Here is a 20,904-nt window from a genome sequence, read left to right on the forward strand (position 1 = left end):
TCTACCTACTCCGTACTTACCTTAGCTAACCGGTCCCGAAAGCGTCATCCGCTCCCGCCTCCGAACCGATTCGACATTCAGGTCCCTCCCCGCCCACGGCCGCCGTCCCACGCCTGGGTTAGACCGACCGTTTGGTCTCGCAGCGCCGCCGCCCACTATTGTCTCTCCTTGCGTCCATGTTCGGGACATGATCATTCGGACCTACGATGGCTGACCAGGCCAGAGGAGTGGGGCAGGAGGACACGCTGCAGTCTCCGCAGAACCGCAAAGCCGTGCGCTCGCAAAGGATAGCGCCGGTGTCGCCCTCAGATTCGCGCCTCCCTCCCTCCGAGCCCTACGACGACGACGACGACGACGACGACGACGACGAAGAAGAAGAAGAAGAAGAAGAAGAAGAAGCCCGGGACAGAGCGCCCCCAATACCGCGATCTCACACGCCCGGACACCTCTCTTCCAAGAGTCAGGACCGCCGCAACAAGCCCACCGACCTCTCCCTCCGCCAGCGCTCGCAGTCGTTGGCTGCAGCGATCGCGCCCTCCTCCTCTTCCTCCTCCTCCGGGGTGACGCCGTTGCTCCCTGTCTCAGCAGCCTCGTTCTCTTCCGGTACCTTGAAGACACCAACCCCCTCCTTGACCCGACAGCCTGCCACTTCCGAAGACGCAACGCCTGTGAAGACTCCCGGGCGTGAGCGGCAGGAATCCGCCGCCGGCAGTAGCGGCGGCGGCAGCAAAGAGCCCCCACGACGACCGCAGGCGCTGCGCTCGACCTCGGCCATTGCAAGCCGACCAGGAGGAGGCGGAGCAGGGGGTAGCGGGGGAGCCGGGGGATCGGGGCAAAGCAGCGGCGGCGGCGGCGGCGGCAGCGGCAGGAGCAGCAGCAGCAACAACAACAACAATAACAATAATCATAACAATAACCACAGCAACAACGGCAATGGTGGCAGCAGCAGCGCGGTACCGGGCACCGTGACCCGAATAGGCACGGGCCGGGGGGCGCCGGCCAAGGGCGCCGAGGTGTACACCCCTTCCCCGCCGCTCGTGGACCCCCGGACGGCGGCCGACGTGCCGGCCGCGCCGTCGTCGGGCATGTACTGGAGCCGGGCGCCGGCGTCGGGGGCGCCGCACACGGCGCTGCGGGCGCACACGGCGACGCTGGTGGGGTCCAACGTGTTTGTGTTCGGCGGGTGCGACGCGCGGGCCTGCTTCAATGAGCTGTACGTGCTGGACGCCGACGCCTTCTACTGGTCGACGCCGCACGTGGCCGGCGACGTGCCCGTGCCCCTGCGCGCCATGACGTGCACCGCCGTCGGCAAGAAGCTCGTCGTCTTTGGCGGCGGCGACGGCCCCGCGTACTACAACGACGTGTACGTGCTGGACACGGTCAACTTCCGCTGGTCCAAGCCGCGGATCCTGGGGGACAAGGCGCCGTCGCGGCGGCGCGCGCACACGGCCTGCCTGTACAAGAACGGCATCTACGTCTTCGGGGGCGGCGACGGGGTGCGCGCCCTCAACGACATCTGGCGGCTCGACGTGAGCGACATCAACAAGATGTCGTGGAAGCTCATCTCGGCGCCCTCCCCGGCGACCGGCACCGGCAAGGACGCCGTCCCCAAGGCGCGGGGCTACCACACGGCCAACATGGTCGGCAACAAGCTCATCATCTACGGCGGCTCCGACGGCGGCGAGTGCTTCAACGACGTCTGGGTCTACAACGTCGAGACCCACGTCTGGAAGGCGGTCAACATACCCATCACCTACCGGCGCCTCTCGCACACCTCGACCATCGTCGGCTCCTACCTGTTCGTCATCGGCGGCCACGACGGGAACGAGTACTCCAACGACGTCCTGCTGCTGAACCTCGTCACCATGTCCTGGGACAGGCGCAAGGTCTACGGCCTGCCCCCCAGCGGCAGGGGCTATCACACTACCGTCCTGCACGACAGCCGGCTGCTGGTGATAGGCGGGTTTGACGGCAGCGAGGTGTTTGGCGACGTGTGGATCCTCGAGCTAGCCGTGCACTCGTACTACTCGCAGATCAGTCATTTTACTGTTGATGTCTAGGTTTGTTTGATCCTAATCGCCAGCCGCTTCTGTGGGAAAGGGGGGGAAGGGAGGGCACGGTTGGATCGAGGGGAAGCAGGGGCGCGCGTTCTATAACACTGGCGAGGCATGGCGTCGCGGTCTGGACAACGCAATACAAAACGGAGAGCGGTAACGGCCTTATTATCAGAGTTTCCTTTTTGTTTTTGTTTTTTTTTTTAAAAAAAAGTTCACTCCCACTCAAATTGGTGGTCAACGAAATCGCAGATAACGAGCACTTCTGCTGGAGAAGAAATACAGCTTCTTATACAATGCCATCTTGTGTCTATGCCCCTCGTTGTTTTAAACCATGGCCGCACGTCCATCGAATCCTGCGCTCTCTGTTACCATGCCTGCACAGGCCGGTCCGGTTGAACACCTGGCTCAGACCGACCTGACTCTGATGGTAGTTACGCGAGAGAAACACTAGATGCCGACATCGAAACAATCCATAACAAAAAAAAAAAAAAAAAAGAAGAACAAGCACTGCACCCGCTAAATCAACCCATAAACGCCGCCCTGCATGCAGAAGTGGAGAGGTTACTCATGGGCGATATGTCAATGTGTTATGACACAGCCCTGTCAGGAGAAGGTTTGTAAAATGGACCGGAAATTTCGGGTCCTTAATGAGCAGCGGCCTTGTCCTCTTCTTCGGGCTTCTTCTGATCCTGACGGTTTTTCTTCTGCTCTCCCAGCCGCCTCTCTTCGGCAGCGACCATCTCTGCAGGCTCGGGTTAGTCATTTTAATTCTTTGGGTTAACGACTGATACAAGGGGGTTATTGGACTGGTCAGTGTTACCTTTCCACAAGTCCTGGCCCTCGTAGTCTTCCTTGTGGATCTTCTTTTCAATCATGTGCTTGTGGGTAGGGTCGTTGGGGTCAACGACCAGGACGGTCTCCCAGCGGCCCTTGCCGGACTTTGCGTCGGCCGTCTCCAAGGCGGCGGTGGCGATGAGCACGGCGAGCGTCAGCCCCTGGGCGTAGACACGGGCCTGGACGAGCTTCTGGCTGGTGCTGAGGTACTTGTTGCGGCCGACGATGGCCATGGCGACGCCCATGGCGGCAATCCAGCTGGCGAAGACGATGGTGTAGCGGTTCTCACGGCCCCAGTTGAGGAGCTTCTGCTTCTCGCTCAGCTGCGCGCGCCGCGCCTCCTCGACCGCCCGGTGCGTCTCCTCGAGGTAGTTGTTCATGGCGTCGCGCGACCGCTGGTACTCGATGCTGTAGCGCTCCGCGACCACGATGGCGCCGAAGGTGCCCGATGATGTCACCAGGAAGGACCGGAACGGGAGCGTGAGCTGCCGGATCATCGGGTACCTTTTCGAGCCATAGATTACGCCGGCCAGGCCTACCGCCAGGCCTGCGGTGCCGCCGATGAGACCGCCACGAACGACGCGGCTGTAGTGCTCTTGCTCTTCTTCCTTGCTGATGACCTTCATCTTGGTTGTGGGGCCGCTGGCTGAGGGTTGCTAACTGCTGGGGTTGTCGATTGCGGCAATTGAGGTGTGGACTGCTGTGCTATGTTCTAAGGGATCTCTGAGCGCGTCGATTCAGGGCCCTCGTTCTCCCTTTTAGTTTGTCTGTTTGCGGCGCTAATGTTGGTCGCGCAAAAAAATATCGGATGACCGTATAGGTCTCGACTGGAGACAAGGAACGCAAATTCGGGGACGCTGTGGGGCCCAAGATCTGGTTGGGGGGGCGGCTTGTTACGACAGAGCGTATGGAGTAGAAAAAGAGACCCGAGAGTTCCGGAGAACAAATCTAATAGTTATATATAAAAAGCCTCTCACCAGTCGAAGTTTCTATTGCAAAAGTGTAGTCGGTTCTGGAGAAAAAACTGATTTGGAATCGAGTTGTCTAAAGGAGACTTGTCACGTTTTTAAAAATTCCTTGCTCTCGTGAGATACTGCCTTGATGAGTGATGTCAGGTCGCCACTGGGGTGAGGTAAACCCCGAGTCTTCTCCGTCATTGCCTGTGCACAGACCAGAACCCTTCTGTTCGGGATTTTGTCGCAAAGCAATGACTAATCGAGTGGTACAAGCCGCTGCCTTGAGGCTACATCACAACACACTTGTTCCTACTTTTGCCGTACACATTGCAGCTGCTCGGATGCCTGACCCCGAACTCTTCCGTGATCCACGCAAAGGCGCACCGGTCGGTCGCAACAGACGATGTCGAACGCAAACTCTCCGGGAGTCCTCCGAGATACACCTCCGATCCAGGCGTTGTTTCTGAGAGGCCAGCCAACTTTTATCTTGACACGAGAAACAAAACCCTGGCATACGGATTGATGGAGGTTCATGCTGGCGGGTTCCGTGATTTTGGAACTTGCGGGTATGCATGTACGGATTACTGTCCGCAGTACGGAGTATCTTGCAGTACTTACGGAATAAGGTTCATAACTACAAATCACAGCGTAGTGGGGGCTGCCTTCTAGGTTCCCGCCCTAACACCAGCTGGCGCGCCCAGACCGTGGCCCGCGATGGTAGGGGCGAGGTCGGCAAAAGCCGGCCTGCCGTGTCTCGGCAAGATGTCACACCAATACCGCATGTGTCTTGAAACTTCAATGCCCTGCGTCCTCCGTTCGGTTTAGCGACAACTGCTGTTTCGTACTCTAGAACGGGGCTGATCCATTGTCGCCTGCCCTGAGCTAGGTAGGGCAGTCAGACCGTCGTGCTTTAGGCTGTTGTGAAAGCGTGGAAACAACGGCGGATGCGAAGGAAGGTTGGCCTGGTTCTCATGCTGCAGTTTTATGCCTGTTTCCACGAAGGGATTTGAGAGTGTAAATAGGTTCTCAGGCTTCTCAACAACTCGGCCCGGAAAAGCACTCTATCCATCCGTTTGATGTCCTCCAGAGTTGCTGCCAATGGGGCAGGCATTGCCAGATCCACCGCGCCGGAATAACCCTCCGCATTGGCGCGAATGCGACATTCCATTACGGAGTAATGGGTTCCTCGGGGTTTGGAGACAGGAACCGCTAGCTAAAATGCTACTATAAGCTGGCGAGGATGACCGCCCGTAGCATGCTGTCGCAGTGTACAGTACATACGCAGGCGGTATGGGCCTAGGAGAGTACGTAAGGGTGCTCCCAAAGGATCATTATGGACAGACACAGGACCCGTCATGCCATGTCAGGTTCTGGTGTCTCCGTTGTCTGCTCCCTAGAGTATTACGTACTGTACATACAAGTTCTGTAAATTCGAGGGGGTTCCCGAGAAGCCACTCTATCAGAAGTGTGCACTAATAAGCTCCAACCGTTCCACATACGAAATGGCTATAATATGGTTCTACTCTATAGGTATCTGCTGACAGCATGAAAACATTAGTCAACTATTTGTCTTATTCATATATACCAGTGCTGGAACAGACTACTGTGTAGTGTAATTCTTTGCCGATCAAGATGCTACGTCTTGGACTGGTCACGTGCTTTTTTAGAGGGTACGGTACGGAGGTACAGGATATACTTTGTACATACAATTAGCTCAAGAAGAAAAGCTAAACCGCAGAATCAGAGCGTCGGAACAAGCCAAAATATTTCCCGCTCCTATACATAGTAGATCCCTCTGGAAAAGCAACAGCTGCCCAATCACTTACCAGACGGCGTCGTCGGCAACAGATGAAACCGACTCCTGCGTCACTGGTCATTCGCGAATTCTTTCCCAGCGCTCAGGGCTGCGGCACGCGATTGTGGGTCTGTTGCGAGAGAGACTCGGTTCGAACGCACGTGGCGGACCGCCAGATCGTTCAAGCGCAAGTACGGAAATGACGCACTGTATGTACCGCTCCCCTGTCCATACATCCGAGAGACTTCTCCATACATCATACCTCCCTAGTGGAACGGTGTCTTGCAAGTTGCTCCAAAACTTGAAAGGTGACTTCAATGTCCTGCTATTTAAAGAAGTGCGATGGAGCTGCTATGATACCACGATGGTCTCGGTGTGGTAAGCTGGTTAGATCTGGCAGTGCGGATTCCCTACTAGCCCAAATTGTAGGAAGTTTGCATGAGGCCTACCTCCTTTGTTACGACTTTGAGTCAGTTACTGTGGCGCTCAGTCTGCGGCGGCTAGAGCAACTACCGTTTCGACTTAACCCGGGCTCCAGCGCCCGCAACATTGCCAGCCGCTGCATCAAGATACGCCGTATTTTGTAGGGGCTCGAGACCTATTGCGAAACATCCTTGGCAGATTTTCCAACAAGCTGGTTTCCTACGCCTGACGGGAGTAATCATGTTTTTTTTTTTCACCAGGAACGCAAGAGTGTCGTGATCTCCGTCGCGGACGGGGAAGTGAGCCTGGAAGGTTGCCTCGAGGCGCGCTTGGGCGATTTGTTTGTGCGCGTTACGGAATTTTGGCCGCCGAGATTTCATAGAAGCCCCCTATAAACCCAGAATGCCCAAAGTACCTAGTGTAAATGCCTCCTCCCCAGTGGCCGGGGAACGCTGCTTGCGTATCGACTCTAACGACAGTAGTTACTTGTTGCAAAGCATTCGTTAAGCCACCTAACCAGCCAAGGTTAGGTACCGCGTACTTCGCCAGGTACCTACAAGTATAGTAAGCCAAGGTACCTTTATCCACCGCGTAACGCCAAGGTGCATACGTCCCGAAGAAACCTACGCAACGTATGACTGTCGCCTAACTGAACTTAAGTGCCTAGAGAGCTTATGTGGAGCTCCCCGAGTGCTCATGTACTCCGTACATACATACAGTACCTACAGAGTAAGGTGAGTACGTATATGCAGTACCTAGTTGAAGGTAAGGTACTCACTGTGTTAAGGTTCCGGGTCGCTACCTACCTGGTTAATGGATTGGTTCATTCACTGGGGTTGAATGCCGAGCCCACAGTGCTCGTAATGTTGGTGTACACTAAACCAAAGACAAAGCCAAGATTCCCGTTTTCTGGGCCAGTGCGGCAGAGCTCCAAAGCCCCCGAGTCGGTGGACCTGTGGGAGTCGTTTGCCCTCTACATATCCACGCAGCTACCCGTAAGAGTAGGACGGCAATCATGACCGGAGCGCAGATCGTCGTGTTCTTGGGGGGCAAAGTTCCTATTAAGATACCGTATAGTTGCCGGACGAGAACAAAACCAAGCCAAGAGGCATTAGCGGCCTGGAAGTTGGCGGTGAGAGCGAGCGGAACTGGGAAGACTGCTGCTAAAGCAACTTGGCGCGAAGTCGCTCCTGCGATGATCAGTGCTTCAATGTCATCAGAAATGATCTGATCAACTTGCAGCCTCCTACAGGGCGCGTCCGCGCACTGTGCATCGCTATCTCACATGTGCCAAACGACGCTCATACTCATGATTGCACTGAACAACGACGCCCCCAAAAGCAACTCGGTGCCCGCGTCAAAGACGAGTAAATGTCGTAATATATCTTTGCTACCCCTCTCCCTGCATGCATGCTGCTCCCCCCAACCTTGCGGTGCCGCGTCTTCCTTCGACCTTGCCCACCTTAGGGAATCCTAGTTGTAGAGGCAAACCGCACCGCCTCCCCCACACTGCGCAAGGCACGCATTCCTTATCCATCCTCAACAAGCTCTCCCCCTACCCAACTCCTCGACCCCCGCCTACACACCGACAAACACGACGGCATACCTAGCAGGAAGCCGTGAATTATCCCGCACGGCCTTTGGTTTTGAATCTGCTCTGTGTTGGGGCGAATTAGTCATTACCGAGCTCAGGCTCCACCATCACTTACACCCAAATCCCTGGTCGAACCTTCCATCGTGCCACCCTAGCGGAAACGGGATCCATCCCTCAACGCAGTCCTTCCCCCCCAGGGGCCCCTATCCTTGCTCCAATTAGGCCTACATCATTCATTAAACACTTCGAGCCCGACAGCGAGAGCGGTTGCGTCGGGTTTCCCGGTGATGAGCAGTGTTACTGCTTTCACACCTAAACCAAGCATTGTATTCCGTATTTTGTTCAGTTGTCTTTTTTCTTTCTCTTCTTCTTCTTCTTCTTCATCATCATACATTGGTTTCTGTTACCTACCGCTGTTTTGTTTTGTTTTTTTTTCTTTGTTTTCTCAGTTTCTCTCACGCCAGCTCCTGAGCTGGAAGCCAATTCTGCGCGGCGAATCCGTCACCGAATCGGCGTTCCGGGCCTGTGGCTGTCGCTGAGAGACCGCCGTCAATCGCCGCTGGCAGGCCCCCATCGCATCCGAGGCTAGGCAGCATTTAGTTACCCACAGTGGCCCATCGCCATGCCGTCCCGGTCTTGGACCCAGTGGTTTAATTCCAAAGCGGACCCCGAAGCAGCGGAGCCTGCTGGGACCCATTGTAATAAGAACTCGACCCGTAACCATACGTCGCCTACCCACAGCGATTCGCCTTCCCCTCTCGACCACTCGCCGCGCTCGCCCTCTCCAACGCCTCAACCGGCCACTCCTTGCTTGGCTGTGCTTGGCCACACTGTTACATCTCAGCAGGTTGCCTTTGCGGGCCCGGCCCAGAAATATCCACCGCGTGCTTCGTCTCCCGCCATTGCCGGCGGCCAGGACGATTTCGACTACTCTTACACCACCGGTCGCATCACCAACATCGCTGACGCTGCCGATACCGATCTCGCCCTCGACATCGACACCAAAGACGTAGACATGACGACCGGCCCCGATTTCGGCTCGGCCACTGGCCGCAGCCGTCAGGACTCATTCGTCAGCGCCGGTGCGAAGCCCATCTCCATGACCAATCCGAATCGCGAACACGCAAATCGCGCTCGCCGCGAGAGTCTAGCTGGGAGCCTGATGGGAGGCATGAGTTGGGGCGGTATCTCAGTCGGCAGTTTCATCCGTGAAGAGTGAGTTCACTCCGTGCCTTTGCGCCTTCGTTCAGCCTGCTGGTTGGCACTGTCCCCTGCACACCCGAGCCCAGCCCTTCCGACCGTGTCTTGGGTTGGGATGCTCGCCTCGCCGCACTCCGCGCCGGCCGGCGGTAGGAAAGGACCTGTGTCTTCATCGAGCGGGCCATGCTAATCAGTCTGGTTGCAGCATGATGATGACGGGAACCTCACCGTACATCAATAACCAATCCTCGTCTTTTCAATCTTCCTCGTATATTCCTAGGCTAGAGGCAAGCTTCATGCGCGACTTCACATGTTGCGACCAGCGGTGGCCGACGCTGCACGACCTCCTCCAGCACTACGAGGAACATCACCACCCGACTACGACGCCCAACACCTCAAAAGATGCCTTCGGTGCGACCCAACCAAATTCTCGCGCTACAAGCCGCGCGGGCTCCGTCGCGCCTTCCGCAGGCAGGACACAGCAGGCTTCGCAATCGTTACATGGTTTTCCGCAGCAGCGGCAGGCTGGTTCCGGCATGGGCGTCGGCGGGATCGGGCAGATGATGCGCCAGCAGCAGCAACAGCAAAAACAACAACAAGCGACGGGGTCCTCCCAGAAAGCCAACGCCTTGTCGTCTCACATGAACGACGAGATGGATACGGTCGGCGACATGGAAATGGACGAAACGGTTGGCCCAATGGACATGGACGACAACACGCGCACCATTCAAGCGACCCGCGAGCTTTTCGGTCAACAACAGAGGCCCCAGCTGCACCTGAATAGTTCCGGTCTTCCTCACCAAGCACTCCGCACCTCCCAGCCCCCCACACCAGCTGCCGTCAGCTTCGGGTTCCAGAACAACCCGACCGTCTCGTCGGTCAACACACCGACCTTGACGACACAGCAGCAGGGAGTGCCGCAACGCGGACAACAGTTTGGGCAGGATGGGAACGGTGACGAGGACGAAGAGATTGCCGGCATGCCTATGAAGATGAATCTTGGCAACATGAACTTGGGCGGCTCGCAACTCGGAGGGTTAGCGTTCGGCGCCTTGGGCACGATCGACGATCCCGCCAAGCGTCTGTATAGTCCCGGGGGCACAAATCAGATGACTAGCCAACAGCGAGCCTTGGACCAACAGATGCAGTTGCAACAACAGTTGCAGCAGCACCTGCAAGCCATGAACCTTGACCTCAGCCAGTTCCCGCCCGGCACCGATCCTGCCCTCATCCTGCAGCAGATGACGGCTCTAATGATGCCGCCTGCCGAGGAGCACAAGCCCTTCAGGTGTCCCGTTATCGGGTGCGAAAAGGCGTACAAGAACCAGAATGGATTGAAGTAAGTGGCTCAGCACCCCCGCCGAGGGTTAATCTTTCAATGCATCTCCACGGCTTTGCTAACGCACTTATCAAGGTATCACAAGACCCATGGGCATTCAACTCAGCAGCTGCATGAGAACGGCGATGGTACCTTCTCTATCGTCAACCCAGAGACTAGTACTCCTTACCCGGGGACGTTGGGGATGGAGAAGGAGAAGCCCTTCAAGTGCGAAGTTTGCGGAAAGCGCTACAAGAATCTGAACGGCTTGAAATATGTACGTCTGAAAGCAGGACTCACTCGCGAGGGCTGTTGCTGACGGGTGTCTAGCACAAACAACATTCGCCCATGTGCGATCCCGACATAAGGGCGCATCATCAGTCGATCCTGACGTCGATGATGCAGAACCCCGCCGCTTTTCTCGCGCTCCAACAAGGCTTGCCCAACATCAACGAGGATGCGATGCTCTAGCAGGGCGATCAATGCCCAGCATAACAGTCTTCTCCAGGCGTTGCGCGCTCCTGGCCGGACTGCCGTCGGGATGCCGTTACATGGCATCCGAACCAAAACAAACCTGCCAAAACAAACCCGCCTCCTTCACCCGCGAACACGAGACCCGCATTTGCAACATATAGTTCGGCGTTCATCGATTTGACATTAGTGCTTGTTGAATTTCTATGCGAGCGGCGTTGGCTGGACTGAGTCGCCACAGCCAGATACCCCTTTTTTTTAGACGAGGAGTTCACACCGATACCCCTCCGCCCACTCAATAGTCGGTCTCGGTTTACGGGAACAGAAAAGGAATATGCGAACACAAAAAGAAACCGAGCAAGAGGGACAAGAGAGCCGGGCGAGGGAGTGTCACCAGCGAAAGAAAGGGGGTTACCGATCCCTTCAGAACCGGGGGGGCGAAGGGATTGGCAAGTCCAACTCGAAAACTTCACCCCTCAAACGACACATAGTCCTACTCCTGTTTTCCAACATTTCTTGGATTGGGTGTATTGCTATTCTTCCCTTCTTCCACTCCATGACGCGACGATGATAGAAAAGATGGGCCGCGATTAGAGGGACAACGATGAGACGACATTTAGACTGCGAATGGCATCGGACAAGGTGGGGTGGACCAAAAAACAAAAAAAACGAGATAGGAAAATTTGCGATTTGTTTCGGGGTGTGCAGCCCAACCAAAATCGAAACGGAAGTTTAGTTGTTGCTTTGCTTGCGCCGTCTAATCACTAATTTTACCAAGCGTACCTAGTTCGAAGCGGAGGGGCACGCCGTAGTCTAAGCTTCCTGACGTTTCCCTTTCTGCTTCCTCCTCTTCCCTCCCGCCTTTCGCGCACCTTTCTCACTGCCTGCTCAGCACATTTCACGCCGCTCCGCTCCGCTCCGCTCCTCTGTGCAACTCCCGGGCACGACCGCCACCCACAGTCAGAGGGTGGTTCTTGGGTGTTGGAGGCGGGGGGAGGGGGAGTGGAAGGGGAGTGGGGTGCGGCTGAGGAACGGGTAGGATCGTAGCTTGACAAGTGCCTTGTTTGATTAATGCTGTAGAGGTGGTGTGGGTATAAGGGACGAACGAATGTTCCTCACGCTGACTTTTGTGGCGCAAAGGCGGTGTACTGTACTGTACAAGAAACAGGGAGAGGACCAAAGCGTTGGGAATACTGGGGATTCGGGGTAGAAAAGGGGGGGAAAGGAAAAAGATCGGCCGCCATTGCAGTCTCACATCTCTAAAAGACACCTCGGCATCGTATCTTCGATTTCTACCTTCGAATGAGAATATGGAGCCAGTCTAAGCCAAACCATGTGGCAAATTCGTTCCCCTCTTTACGTGGAAGCCGCAAGATAACAAACAAGCCGTCCGACGCCTCGCAATGCCCTCCCGTACATAAGGTAATAACCGAACAATGACATGCGTCGTTTCTTCCGTGACCCGAAAAAAAAAAAAAAAGAAACAAAAAAATGTGTCAGCCACCGTAACACGCTTCCTCCCCCCCGAAAAGGCATGTGTAAGCGACTCCCGTCCAAGTCTTCCATTTTGTTCCTCCTTTGTTTCGCTTTCTTGCTTGTCGGTCGGTCCGATTCTCGAAAGGACTAACAAGTTATGTGCGATGACATGGCACATCGAAGCAAACGAGGCAGACCGACTCGGACTGACTTGACGTCACCAAGCGACGGGCCGGCTCCGCGGCCGAGGACGACCCTTCCTCCTCCTTGCTCGAATGTCAATCTAGGACATTTCCATACCGTCGTCTTCGTCGTCATCCTCGGTCTCGAGCATCTGGGTCTGGTTGCTGCTGACGCTCTCCTTGCGGCGCGAGGCGGCCGACAGGGCGCCGTCGCCGTAGCGGCCGCCCACGCCGTCCATGATCATGTTGTCGAGCTCGTCGCCGCCGACGACCCGGCCCTCCATGTCGACCTCCTGCGACAGCTCGACCAGGGCGGTGCGCGGCAGTCTCTGGAAGCCGGCGGTGCGCACGACGCGGCCCCAGTGCGTCATGCAGAAGCCGGCGGCGCGCTTGCGCAGCCACTCCTCGTTGGCCAGGCCCGCGCAGTACCAGATGATGCAGGCGTGGTCCACGTCGAGCTCCTTGCTCAGGCGGTTGACGCACAGCAGCCGCAGGTGCGGGATGTTGTAGATGTTGGACATGACGAGCAGGCCCGCCACGTCCGACAGGTCGCTCATGGTGTTCTCCTCGGCGTCGTCGTCCGCGGGGTCGATGCGGTCCGTGTAGAGGTAGTAGAGGAAGGCCTTGACGACGCTGTAGGGCTCGGGGATGTGCATCTTCTTGGTGTGGAACTCGGCCATCTGGCTGGCCCAGAGGCGCGCAAAGTGCGGCCAGCGGGCCTGCAGGATGAGCCGGTGGACGTAGATCGGCGGTGAGGTCGGCGCATCCGGAGCGAGCCAGGTCTGGCTGCCTTCGTCGGGCTCGTTCGCGTGCATCAGCGCCGAGCCCATAACTTCATCCTCGTCAAAATCGCGCGAGAGCGCAGTGACGACGAAATCGGTGCCGCTCCCGGTCTCCGGGGGCTTGTTGAAGAGCCTCGCGAGATCGGCTCCTAGTCCCTTAGAGGGCGGTTCCACACTGCGCGCTCGTAACGAGGGCCGAGCCAGGTCTGTCCTCGCTTCCGATGCCAGGTTGTTGCCGAGGAAGCCGTAGCGGCGCAGGTCAATCTCCATTATGTCGGACAGGTATTCCTCGAGGCCATTAGCGCCGAGTTCCATCGCCCCGGCTTCCGTGGGGCAGCCCAGCAGCCATGCCTTGGTGCCGTCCTCATTCAGCGTGCAGTAGTGCCAGCGGTAGCCCGGCTTGAAGATCTCCCTTCCTTCGGCAAGCTTCTGCCACCTCAACGTGCCCAAGTCGAGCGCGGAGAGCGAGCAGTCCTTGGACGTGATGGTCGCCGCCGGCGTTACAAAGTCTAGAAGCGTTCCGGACGAGTATACGTGGAAGTGGATGCCCTGCATCTGGGACGGGACGGACGAGCCGCTGACGAATTTCAGCGCGGAGATGGCGCCCGGTGCGGGGGGCGCATATGTCTTGAGATGGAACGACGGGGTGTTTACTTGCGGCGTCCGCGAGTTGGCTGCGTAACCCGACGACCCGACCACGGGGGACTGTGAGACCTGGTAGGGCGGCCGTGGCGATACGGCGCTTCTCACCAGGCCCGACTTGTCCAGGTAGCCGATTTGCGGCGGAGATTCGAAGGCCGGGTTTCCTTTGAGATCGAGCCACCACAGGTCGCTAACCTTGTCCATGTCCTCGCTCAGGCCGCCGAATACCCAGACCCGATCGCTCCATATGTACGCCGAATGATCAAAGCGGCCGACAAAGCGCCACGACCTCGACCAGGTGAAAGTCTTTAGATCCAGGTAGCATATGTCGTCCAACACGTAGTTATCATGGCCAGTGATGCCGCCGACGATGAAGAGCTTGTCCTCGTGTAACACGGCAGCATGCCGTGCGCGCCCCTTTGGAATCGGCCCCGAGACTTGGGGCTGTGTCCAGTGGGCCGTCTTCAGGTCAAAGATGATCAGGTCGGAGAGGTAGGTTCGATGCTCGTTCTCCCCACCAAAGACCAGCAACTTGTCGCCCTTGTAAAGGGTTGCCGTGTGACCTGAGAGGCACGGTTAGTTGGCACACGGCGTCATAGACCCGAAGAAGAGAGGTGTGGGGAGCTGACCCATCCGAACCCCCGGAATATCGCCATAGTTGTCGACCAGAGTCCACTGGTGGCTGACCAGGTCCAGGCGCAACACATGGTTGTACACCTCGTCAGTGTACTGGTCGAAACCGCCAAAGGCGTAGATCTGGTTGTTCCCGCAATACGTCACGGATGCATTGACGAGGCAAGCAGGGCGCTGGCCAAGGGTGCGCGTCACTCTGGGCCGGTAGCCGTCCGCAAGGCCGCGGTTCTTGAGCGGCGAGTTCGGCATGATGTACGTATTGCTGGAGGATGCCGAGGCCGGCGTCAGTGCAGATGAGGACGCAGAGACCTGCGGCGTGACGCTGGTAGTAGTTTGGCCTTGCCCGCCCAAGACGGAAGGGCCTGCGGCGGATGCTCCGGGGGTGGCCGGGTGGTGGTGTTGTGCCATGGCAAGGGTGGATGCGCAAGGCTCGAACGGGGCTCTTGATGAAGGTCGCTAAGGCACCTCGTGGTAATTTTCAAATGGTGAAGATGGGCATTCGGCAACAAGAGGTTAGCGTTGTAGAGACGGATACTGTTGTATTTCGGCTCGCCCAATTCGGTAGTGTAGCTACGCAGTGGTGTAAGTGTCGCTGCTGGAATTTAATACCCTGATTCTTTGTGGATCAATCGCGGCTCCGTTCCCAATGGTGTTTTAGGCGTAGTGTTGCCTGTTGCACGCCGCAAAAGGAGCGAAGAGAAACGGGGGGCGACGATCGCATTCCCGCGGGGCCCACATAACTAGCGCTTCCGGGCAGGGCTGCATTTGGATGTGCACTGTGGGGCAGCCCCCCCCCCCCCCCCGACAACCGCGTGTGGCGCGCCCCACCTCATTAAAGTCGTCCCCTGCCTCTCGTTGTCCGGCCGACCGCAGCGTAAACATTTCATATATCTGGTACCTTCCTCTTTCCCAACCTGACCTTCTGCTCCTGCTCCTCCTTTCTGCATCATACTTTCGCATTTCTGTCTTGCTTGGCCTTTGATATCTTTCACCTTTTGTGTCACCCAAACCTCTTTGCAACCTCCTACAGCTTACCCGTCTCGATTATCAGGAAGCATCCAGCCCCATCGCTACTAGTAGCATATCTGCTGCATTTTCAGCCGATTTAAATTACGCAAAAGGCCAGATTAAAACGGCCACCCAGCGTCCTCCTTTTATCTCGGCCACCTTGTGCAAAGGCGCTGGCGCATCGTCGTTGGAGTTATCAATACTACACACCACAGTCGTCATTTCATCATGGCTACAGCATCAGTCTCAACACCAATCAAATCCCACGCCGGGCTCTTTTCGTCTCGCACCGCAGGCGGGCGGATGCCATTGACTCCATCACCGTGTCAACGTTCTTCCTTGGTCAACATCAGCTCGTCGCCATTCACCCCCGAGACAGCCAGCAATGACGCCCACCGGGCACCGTCCACATCGGTTTACGGTGGCAACTTGGCCGCTCATTTTGCCAAGTCTACCAAGAACCACCGTGACTCGCCCAAGTCAAACATTGCCCGGGTTGCGCCAACCCCTCGCAAGGTCCTTGAACTCGGAGTGTCGGATTTCACACTGAGGGGCACCGGTGCCCACATGAAAACTTCTCCCAGCTCCAAGGACAAGAAACCTGTTGCCGTCAAGAAGCAGACGAGCAAGTCGAGGATAACCTACAATAGCGATCGGTTCATCCCTAACCGGTCCGCGAGCTCGGCCATCTCCAATTCCGGATCTATGAAGGCCAGAGCCCGTGAGGGCCAGCAGCGGCCGAGAAGTGGCGAGGCGTCGGCAGTCCTTGCATCCGCCGCTGACGACGCGCTCGCCGCCCTCGAGGGGCTCAACATCAATGACGACGAACCACCCTCGTACTCGCGCCCCTCGCCTGGTACGGTTGCTTATCGGGAGACGCTGGCAGATGCTTGTGGCGTGAACCTGAACACGCGCATCCTTGAGTTTAAGCCGGCCCCTCCCGAGGCATCGAAGCCTATCGATTTGCGCCAACAGTACAACCGCCCGCTGAAGCCGGCAAATGGCTCATCTGCACAGTTCAGACGCCGCATCGCCACTGCTCCGGAGCGTGTTCTGGATGCCCCCGGTCTCATTGACGACTACTACCTCAACCTCCTCGACTGGAGTTCGGGCAACCAGGTTGCCATCGGACTCGAGCGCAACGTCTACGTTTGGTCGGCCGACGAAGGCACTGTGAGCTGCCTGCTAGAGACGAGCCCGGATACGTACGTTAGCAGCGTCAAGTGGTCTGGGGACGGCGCGTACGTGGGCGTCGGCCTTGGGACCGGAGAAGTCCAGATCTGGGACGTCGCCGAGGGCGTCAAGATCCGCAGCATGTACGGCCATGACACTCGGGTCGGTGTCATGGGCTGGAGCAAGCACATCCTGTCCACTGGCGCCAGGAGTGGTCTCGTTTTCAATCACGATGTTCGTATTGCGGAGCACAAAGTGGCCGAGCTTGTATCGCACACCTCGGAGGTTTGCGGCCTGGAGTGGCGCTCGGATGGCGCTCAGCTTGCCACGGGCGGCAATGACAATCTCGTGTCCATCTGGGATGCCCGGTCCCTTGCCGTCCCCAAGTTCACCAAGACCAACCACAAGGCGGCTGTCAAGGCTATCGCCTGGTGCCCGTGGAACATGAATTTGCTGGCGACGGGAGGCGGCTCGTACGATCGTCATATCCACTTCTGGAATTCCACATCCGGCGCCCGCGTCAACAGTATCGACACCGGCTCGCAGGTCACCAGTCTCCGCTGGAGTACCCACTACCGCGAGATTGTCAGCACTAGCGGTTTCCCTGACAACTCGCTGAGCATTTGGAGCTACCCTACACTCGTCCGCAATGTCGAGATTCCGGCGCACGAGAGCAGAGTTCTCCACAGTTGCCTCAGCCCTGACGGTCAGATGCTGGCCACAGCTGGTAAGCTAGCTCCTCCGCCTTTTCAAGGTAATGGACGTTCTGCTGCTAACACGGAGCAAAGCCGCCGATGAGAGCCTTAAGTTCTGGAAGATCTTTGAGAAGAAGCCTGGCACTAGCTCGAGCGCCGGAATGGGTCTGTCTTCCAAGGTTACCACGCCCAAGCACATGACGATCCGCTAGATGTCATGCTGTACGGGCAGAGTCTTCAGGATCAGCCAAAGTCGAGGACGATCGTTCAACCAACGGTAGGTATACATGATTCCCTTCTGAGCAACACACGGTCAAGGCATCATCGGATGGGGTTCCTGCAATTTGATGGGTTTAAGCGCGGCGTTGGGGGGTTTGGACTCTCCGGTCATGCATATAAGGGCTCTCTCATGCAGGGATGGATGGGCATCGGCTTGGTCATTAAGTTATGAACGGACACTGGGGACATAAAATTGTTGGGTTATCTGCACTGAGTTTTTTTTCTGCATCCGTCGAATCAGGTCAACACCGAATTGTAAGAATGATTGTAATAATAAGGGGGGAACACTGGCGCGGGAAATGGAAGTACGGATTGTTAATACACAGCAAATGGTGGCCAGCGATCGTGGCTGACTGACCGTGACAAATGTGTTTCTGGGCTCGCGCTTGCTTCCGACTAGGTATCTGCACCTTGTTGGCGGATGCACTCTCCACTCTGTTGATTCTCTCGTTGTGGCCAAATCAGCCCTCCCCTTTTAATCACAGTGAACAATGGATGCCATTCCCCATGCACTTTGGATACGAAGCGCGAGGTGGATGTTTCTGACTCTTTCCAAAGTTCTGGTTTTCGCCAATGTCTCGGATGCACAGTGCAAACTGGCAGTCGAGGTGAAAGAAGCAGGCGCCGGGTGGCTGACTAAGCCGACCATACTACAAATCCAACCAAGTCTGGCGGCTTCTCGGAACTTGCCCAATACAACACACAAGCAAGCCGAAACGCCGTCTTCCCAACTCTGCGGCGCAACACTGCAAACCGTGAGATACGGCGACATACCGTCTAGAAATACAAGATTACCAGCATCTAGCATGTTTGGAGCGACCTAGAGATTTTCAAAAGAGCACAATTTCGAGCGCAGCAGGCGGCGGCGTCTGAGGGGCCCGCATTCACCGAGCCAGAGCTTCTCCCCTACAACCGGCTCGCCGGCCGCACCGAATCGTCGAGGCGCATCGGATTAGTTCTAGGTTTGCCGACAGGACGTAGAACGGGCACGCCGAAATCAGTGGCGGTTGGGCAATTCAGCTGGAAGAAGCAATTGCTGCGGGGTCTGTGACACATCCAAGCTCGCTCGGCTCCGGTCAGAGGGCAAGCCATCCATCCATCGCCATGTCGAACGCAGCGGTCGGACCTGTCTACGACACCATCATCACCGAAGTTATCAATGCCGTGCGCGTCGATTTCGAGGAGAACGGCGTCGATGATAGCGCGTTGGAGGACCTGAAAAAGGTAAGACTCTCTCTTCCTCTCTCTCTCGCGCGCGCACATCCCAGCCCCTGTGTCTTTTGCCACTGCAATCTCGGCCTTATTCACCCACCCATCTACCTACCATTTCCTATGCACCGTCAGACCCGGACAATACCGGTTCGCGATCGAGGTCGGGTGCAGTATGTCGATGCATCCGCTCTTGAGGGATCCGTTTTGTTCGGTTTGGCGTTGAATGCACCAGCCAGAGATGCAACGAGTTGTTGGGGGCTTCCCCGGACGGTTGCCTCCCGCGCCAGGGCGAGAGGGGTGGAGAGCAGCTGGCTGGGTGGGCGACCCAGCACTTTTGGGTCTCTTTTAAGGCCCAGCGCAACTGTTCCAGACACAGCCCAGCCATTGTCCCGCCATTTCCGATTGGGCTGTTTGGCCCGCATCACGTGCTGAACCCTGGAACTGGTCCCCCTCCCTTGTTCCCCAGCTCAACCCTGAATCTCCAATTTCGCAGCGAGACCCAAGACGGTAGGGTATGGTGCTAACGTGCGGGTAATAGACATGGCAACACAAGCTGTCCCAGATGAACTTGGCGCAGTTCCCATGGGACCCCAAGCCCGAACCGCCGCCAACGCCGGCGTCGGCTAACGCACCCCCGGCGTCTGCGCCCCCTAGTGCGCCCCCTATTACCGCCAATTACACACAGTCCACGCTGAGTCCCCAGTCCTCCGCTCAGACTCTCTCGCTTCCAGGGTCGCTTCATCCAAACTCAAACTCGGTGGGCACGAAGCAGGAGCCGGGTTTTACCCAGGCCGAGCCCACCATTAAGCAGGAACCCGGTCTTCCCCCGGCTCCCTCCGGCTACAACCCCGCCAACGGAGTCCCGCCCATAGCAGCACAGAGAGCCGCTTCGGCGCTGCACAACCAGTATGGCCCGCGGGCTGCTAAGTCCATCGCTCAGATTAACTCCGCCGCCCAGCAATCTCATCAGAATCAAAGACCCGGCCAGGTGCCTCAGCAGCATATGAACCCGCACCAGCAGCAGCAGCAGCAGCAGCAGCAGCAGCAACAACAACAACACCTGAACCCGCAGCAACAGTACAGGCAGAACGTTGCCGCCGCTATGCAGCAGCAGCGAATGCAACAAGTCAACCGGACGGGGCCCAACGGTCTGCCGACCTCTCAGGTTGATGGACCCAGCGATGCAGCTGAGGCCGCGTCCTCTGTCACCATGGATCGTGCTCAGATCGATGAGCTCCTCCATGCCCAACTTGCAGCGAGAGCCAAGCAAATGGAAGGCGGCGGCCTGATGCTGCCGCTCAAGCAGGCGACCAAGGACCGCAGCGTTGCTAGCAAGCAAGCCGGTGCTACTGGCCCTGCCCAGTTTGATGGCGGGTTAGATGACGATGGAAAGAGCGAGGATGATGACGAGGATGCCATCAACTCTGACCTCGATGATCCCGATGAGATGGGTGACGACGACGAGGACGAGGATGATTCAATGGGCCATATGATGCTCTGCATGTACGACAAGGTGCAGCGCGTCAAGAACAAGTGGTATGATTGATTCTTCAACTGCCCTCCGGTTTAGCCTGGACTCGTGGCTGACATGCTTTATAGGAAGTGCATCCTCAAGGACGGAGTGCTTACCGTCAACGGCAAGGAATACGTCTTCGCCAAGGCGACCGGCGAATACGAGTGGTGACCACATCGGCGGTCGTTGCCCATAGTCAGCCTCGGCTCGTACTGGAGTTCGGTATTCCTGACGCGTTGTGATTTTGGCGGAAAGGCTCCCGGCACTTCCTGGCAATCCTTTGCCTCTCTCGCGCCGATCCCTCTCCAGTATCCGGGATACCAAGGAGCCACGGTTTACTCTGCCTCTGATTGCTGCAGCTGACAGATCCTGCGATGACCCATCTGCTCTCGGTTTTCTCTTCTAGCCTTGTTTTTCGTCTCCGCCTGAAACACGAAATGCCGGTCTCTTGGCGGACGGAGCCCCTTCCAAAATCAAGGGCTGCTTCTTTTTCTTCTCTTCTTTTACCTAGCGGGGTATTTCTTCCTGGATTCTCGACTCAACTTTGCCCGTTTCTTCTTTTTATCTGCTTTTTTCCCTATCTCGCTTGGGAGTCAAAGACGGGCAAACGGGTTTCACCGTTCACGACAGTTGGGCAATTGTTAGGTATTGTATCATATGA

The 20,904-nt window shown here is 57.0% G+C and overlaps 6 protein-coding genes across 6 annotated transcripts; 4 read left to right on the forward strand and 2 right to left on the reverse strand.

Annotated features, from left to right (window-relative positions):
• The first annotated feature begins 118 nt into the window (after nt 1-118).
• MYCTH_2294624 (uncharacterized protein) lies at nt 119-2,441 on the forward strand. The gene has a single exon (XM_003658580.1). The coding sequence runs from the start codon at nt 207-209 to the stop codon at nt 2,058-2,060; it is 1,854 nt and encodes a 617-aa protein (XP_003658628.1). The 5' UTR covers nt 119-206; the 3' UTR covers nt 2,061-2,441.
• A 308-nt stretch (nt 2,442-2,749) lies between these two features.
• MYCTH_2074790 (uncharacterized protein) lies at nt 2,750-3,637 on the reverse strand (the record flags this gene model as incomplete). The annotated part of the gene is made up of 2 exons (XM_003658581.1): nt 2,878-3,637; nt 2,750-2,799 (listed from the first exon to the last, which is right to left on the reverse strand). Coding segments are annotated over exons 1-2 (690 nt in total), but the record flags the coding sequence as incomplete, so codon positions are not given.
• A 4,558-nt stretch (nt 3,638-8,195) lies between these two features.
• Nucleotides 8,196-10,815, forward strand: MYCTH_2294631 (uncharacterized protein). The gene is made up of 4 exons (XM_003658582.1): nt 8,196-8,874; nt 9,065-10,198; nt 10,274-10,454; nt 10,508-10,815. Exons 1-4 carry the CDS (start codon nt 8,282-8,284, stop codon nt 10,646-10,648), a joined length of 2,049 nt encoding a protein of 682 aa, XP_003658630.1. The 5' UTR covers nt 8,196-8,281; the 3' UTR covers nt 10,649-10,815.
• Nucleotides 10,816-12,373: 1,558 nt separating this feature from the next.
• On the reverse strand, nt 12,374-15,038 carry MYCTH_2294635 (uncharacterized protein). Its single transcript, XM_003658583.1, has 2 exons — nt 14,360-15,038; nt 12,374-14,293 (listed from the first exon to the last, which is right to left on the reverse strand). Exons 1-2 carry the CDS (start codon nt 14,769-14,771, stop codon nt 12,408-12,410), a joined length of 2,298 nt encoding a protein of 765 aa, XP_003658631.1. The 5' UTR covers nt 14,772-15,038; the 3' UTR covers nt 12,374-12,407.
• Nucleotides 15,039-15,320: 282 nt separating this feature from the next.
• On the forward strand, nt 15,321-17,858 carry MYCTH_2313356 (uncharacterized protein). Its single transcript, XM_003658584.1, has 2 exons — nt 15,321-17,271; nt 17,333-17,858. Exons 1-2 carry the CDS (start codon nt 15,600-15,602, stop codon nt 17,449-17,451), a joined length of 1,791 nt encoding a protein of 596 aa, XP_003658632.1. The 5' UTR covers nt 15,321-15,599; the 3' UTR covers nt 17,452-17,858.
• Nucleotides 17,859-18,482: 624 nt separating this feature from the next.
• On the forward strand, nt 18,483-20,516 carry MYCTH_2294640 (uncharacterized protein). Its single transcript, XM_003658585.1, has 3 exons — nt 18,483-18,742; nt 19,269-20,266; nt 20,330-20,516. Exons 1-3 carry the CDS (start codon nt 18,623-18,625, stop codon nt 20,412-20,414), a joined length of 1,203 nt encoding a protein of 400 aa, XP_003658633.1. The 5' UTR covers nt 18,483-18,622; the 3' UTR covers nt 20,415-20,516.
• Nucleotides 20,517-20,904: the final 388 nt, after the last annotated feature.

This window comes from Thermothelomyces thermophilus, chromosome 1 (assembly GCF_000226095.1).
Source record: "Thermothelomyces thermophilus ATCC 42464 chromosome 1, complete sequence".
Taxonomy (NCBI): Eukaryota; Fungi; Ascomycota; class Sordariomycetes; order Sordariales; family Chaetomiaceae; genus Thermothelomyces; species Thermothelomyces thermophilus.

Bases quoted from the DNA above. Each gene is read 5' to 3' on its own strand.
- MYCTH_2294624 (XM_003658580.1), top strand. From the start codon at position 207: ATGGCTGACCAGGCCAGAGGAGTGGGGCAGGAGGACACGCTGCAGTCT.
- MYCTH_2294631 (XM_003658582.1), top strand. From the start codon at position 8,282: ATGCCGTCCCGGTCTTGGACCCAGTGGTTTAATTCCAAAGCGGACCCC. The intron at 8,875-9,064 runs GTGAGTTCACTC...GTCTGGTTGCAG, and splicing joins GGCAGTTTCATCCGTGAAGA to CATGATGATGACGGGAACCT. The intron at 10,455-10,507 runs GTACGTCTGAAA...ACGGGTGTCTAG, and splicing joins ATCTGAACGGCTTGAAATAT to CACAAACAACATTCGCCCAT.
- MYCTH_2294635 (XM_003658583.1), bottom strand. From the start codon at position 14,771: ATGGCACAACACCACCACCCGGCCACCCCCGGAGCATCCGCCGCAGGC. The intron at 14,294-14,359 runs GTCAGCTCCCCA...CGTGCCTCTCAG, and splicing joins TATTCCGGGGGTTCGGATGG to GTCACACGGCAACCCTTTAC.
- MYCTH_2313356 (XM_003658584.1), top strand. From the start codon at position 15,600: ATGGCTACAGCATCAGTCTCAACACCAATCAAATCCCACGCCGGGCTC. The intron at 17,272-17,332 runs GTAAGCTAGCTC...CACGGAGCAAAG, and splicing joins TCAGATGCTGGCCACAGCTG to CCGCCGATGAGAGCCTTAAG.
- MYCTH_2294640 (XM_003658585.1), top strand. From the start codon at position 18,623: ATGTCGAACGCAGCGGTCGGACCTGTCTACGACACCATCATCACCGAA. The intron at 18,743-19,268 runs GTAAGACTCTCT...TGCGGGTAATAG, and splicing joins CGTTGGAGGACCTGAAAAAG to ACATGGCAACACAAGCTGTC. The intron at 20,267-20,329 runs GTATGATTGATT...CATGCTTTATAG, and splicing joins CAGCGCGTCAAGAACAAGTG to GAAGTGCATCCTCAAGGACG.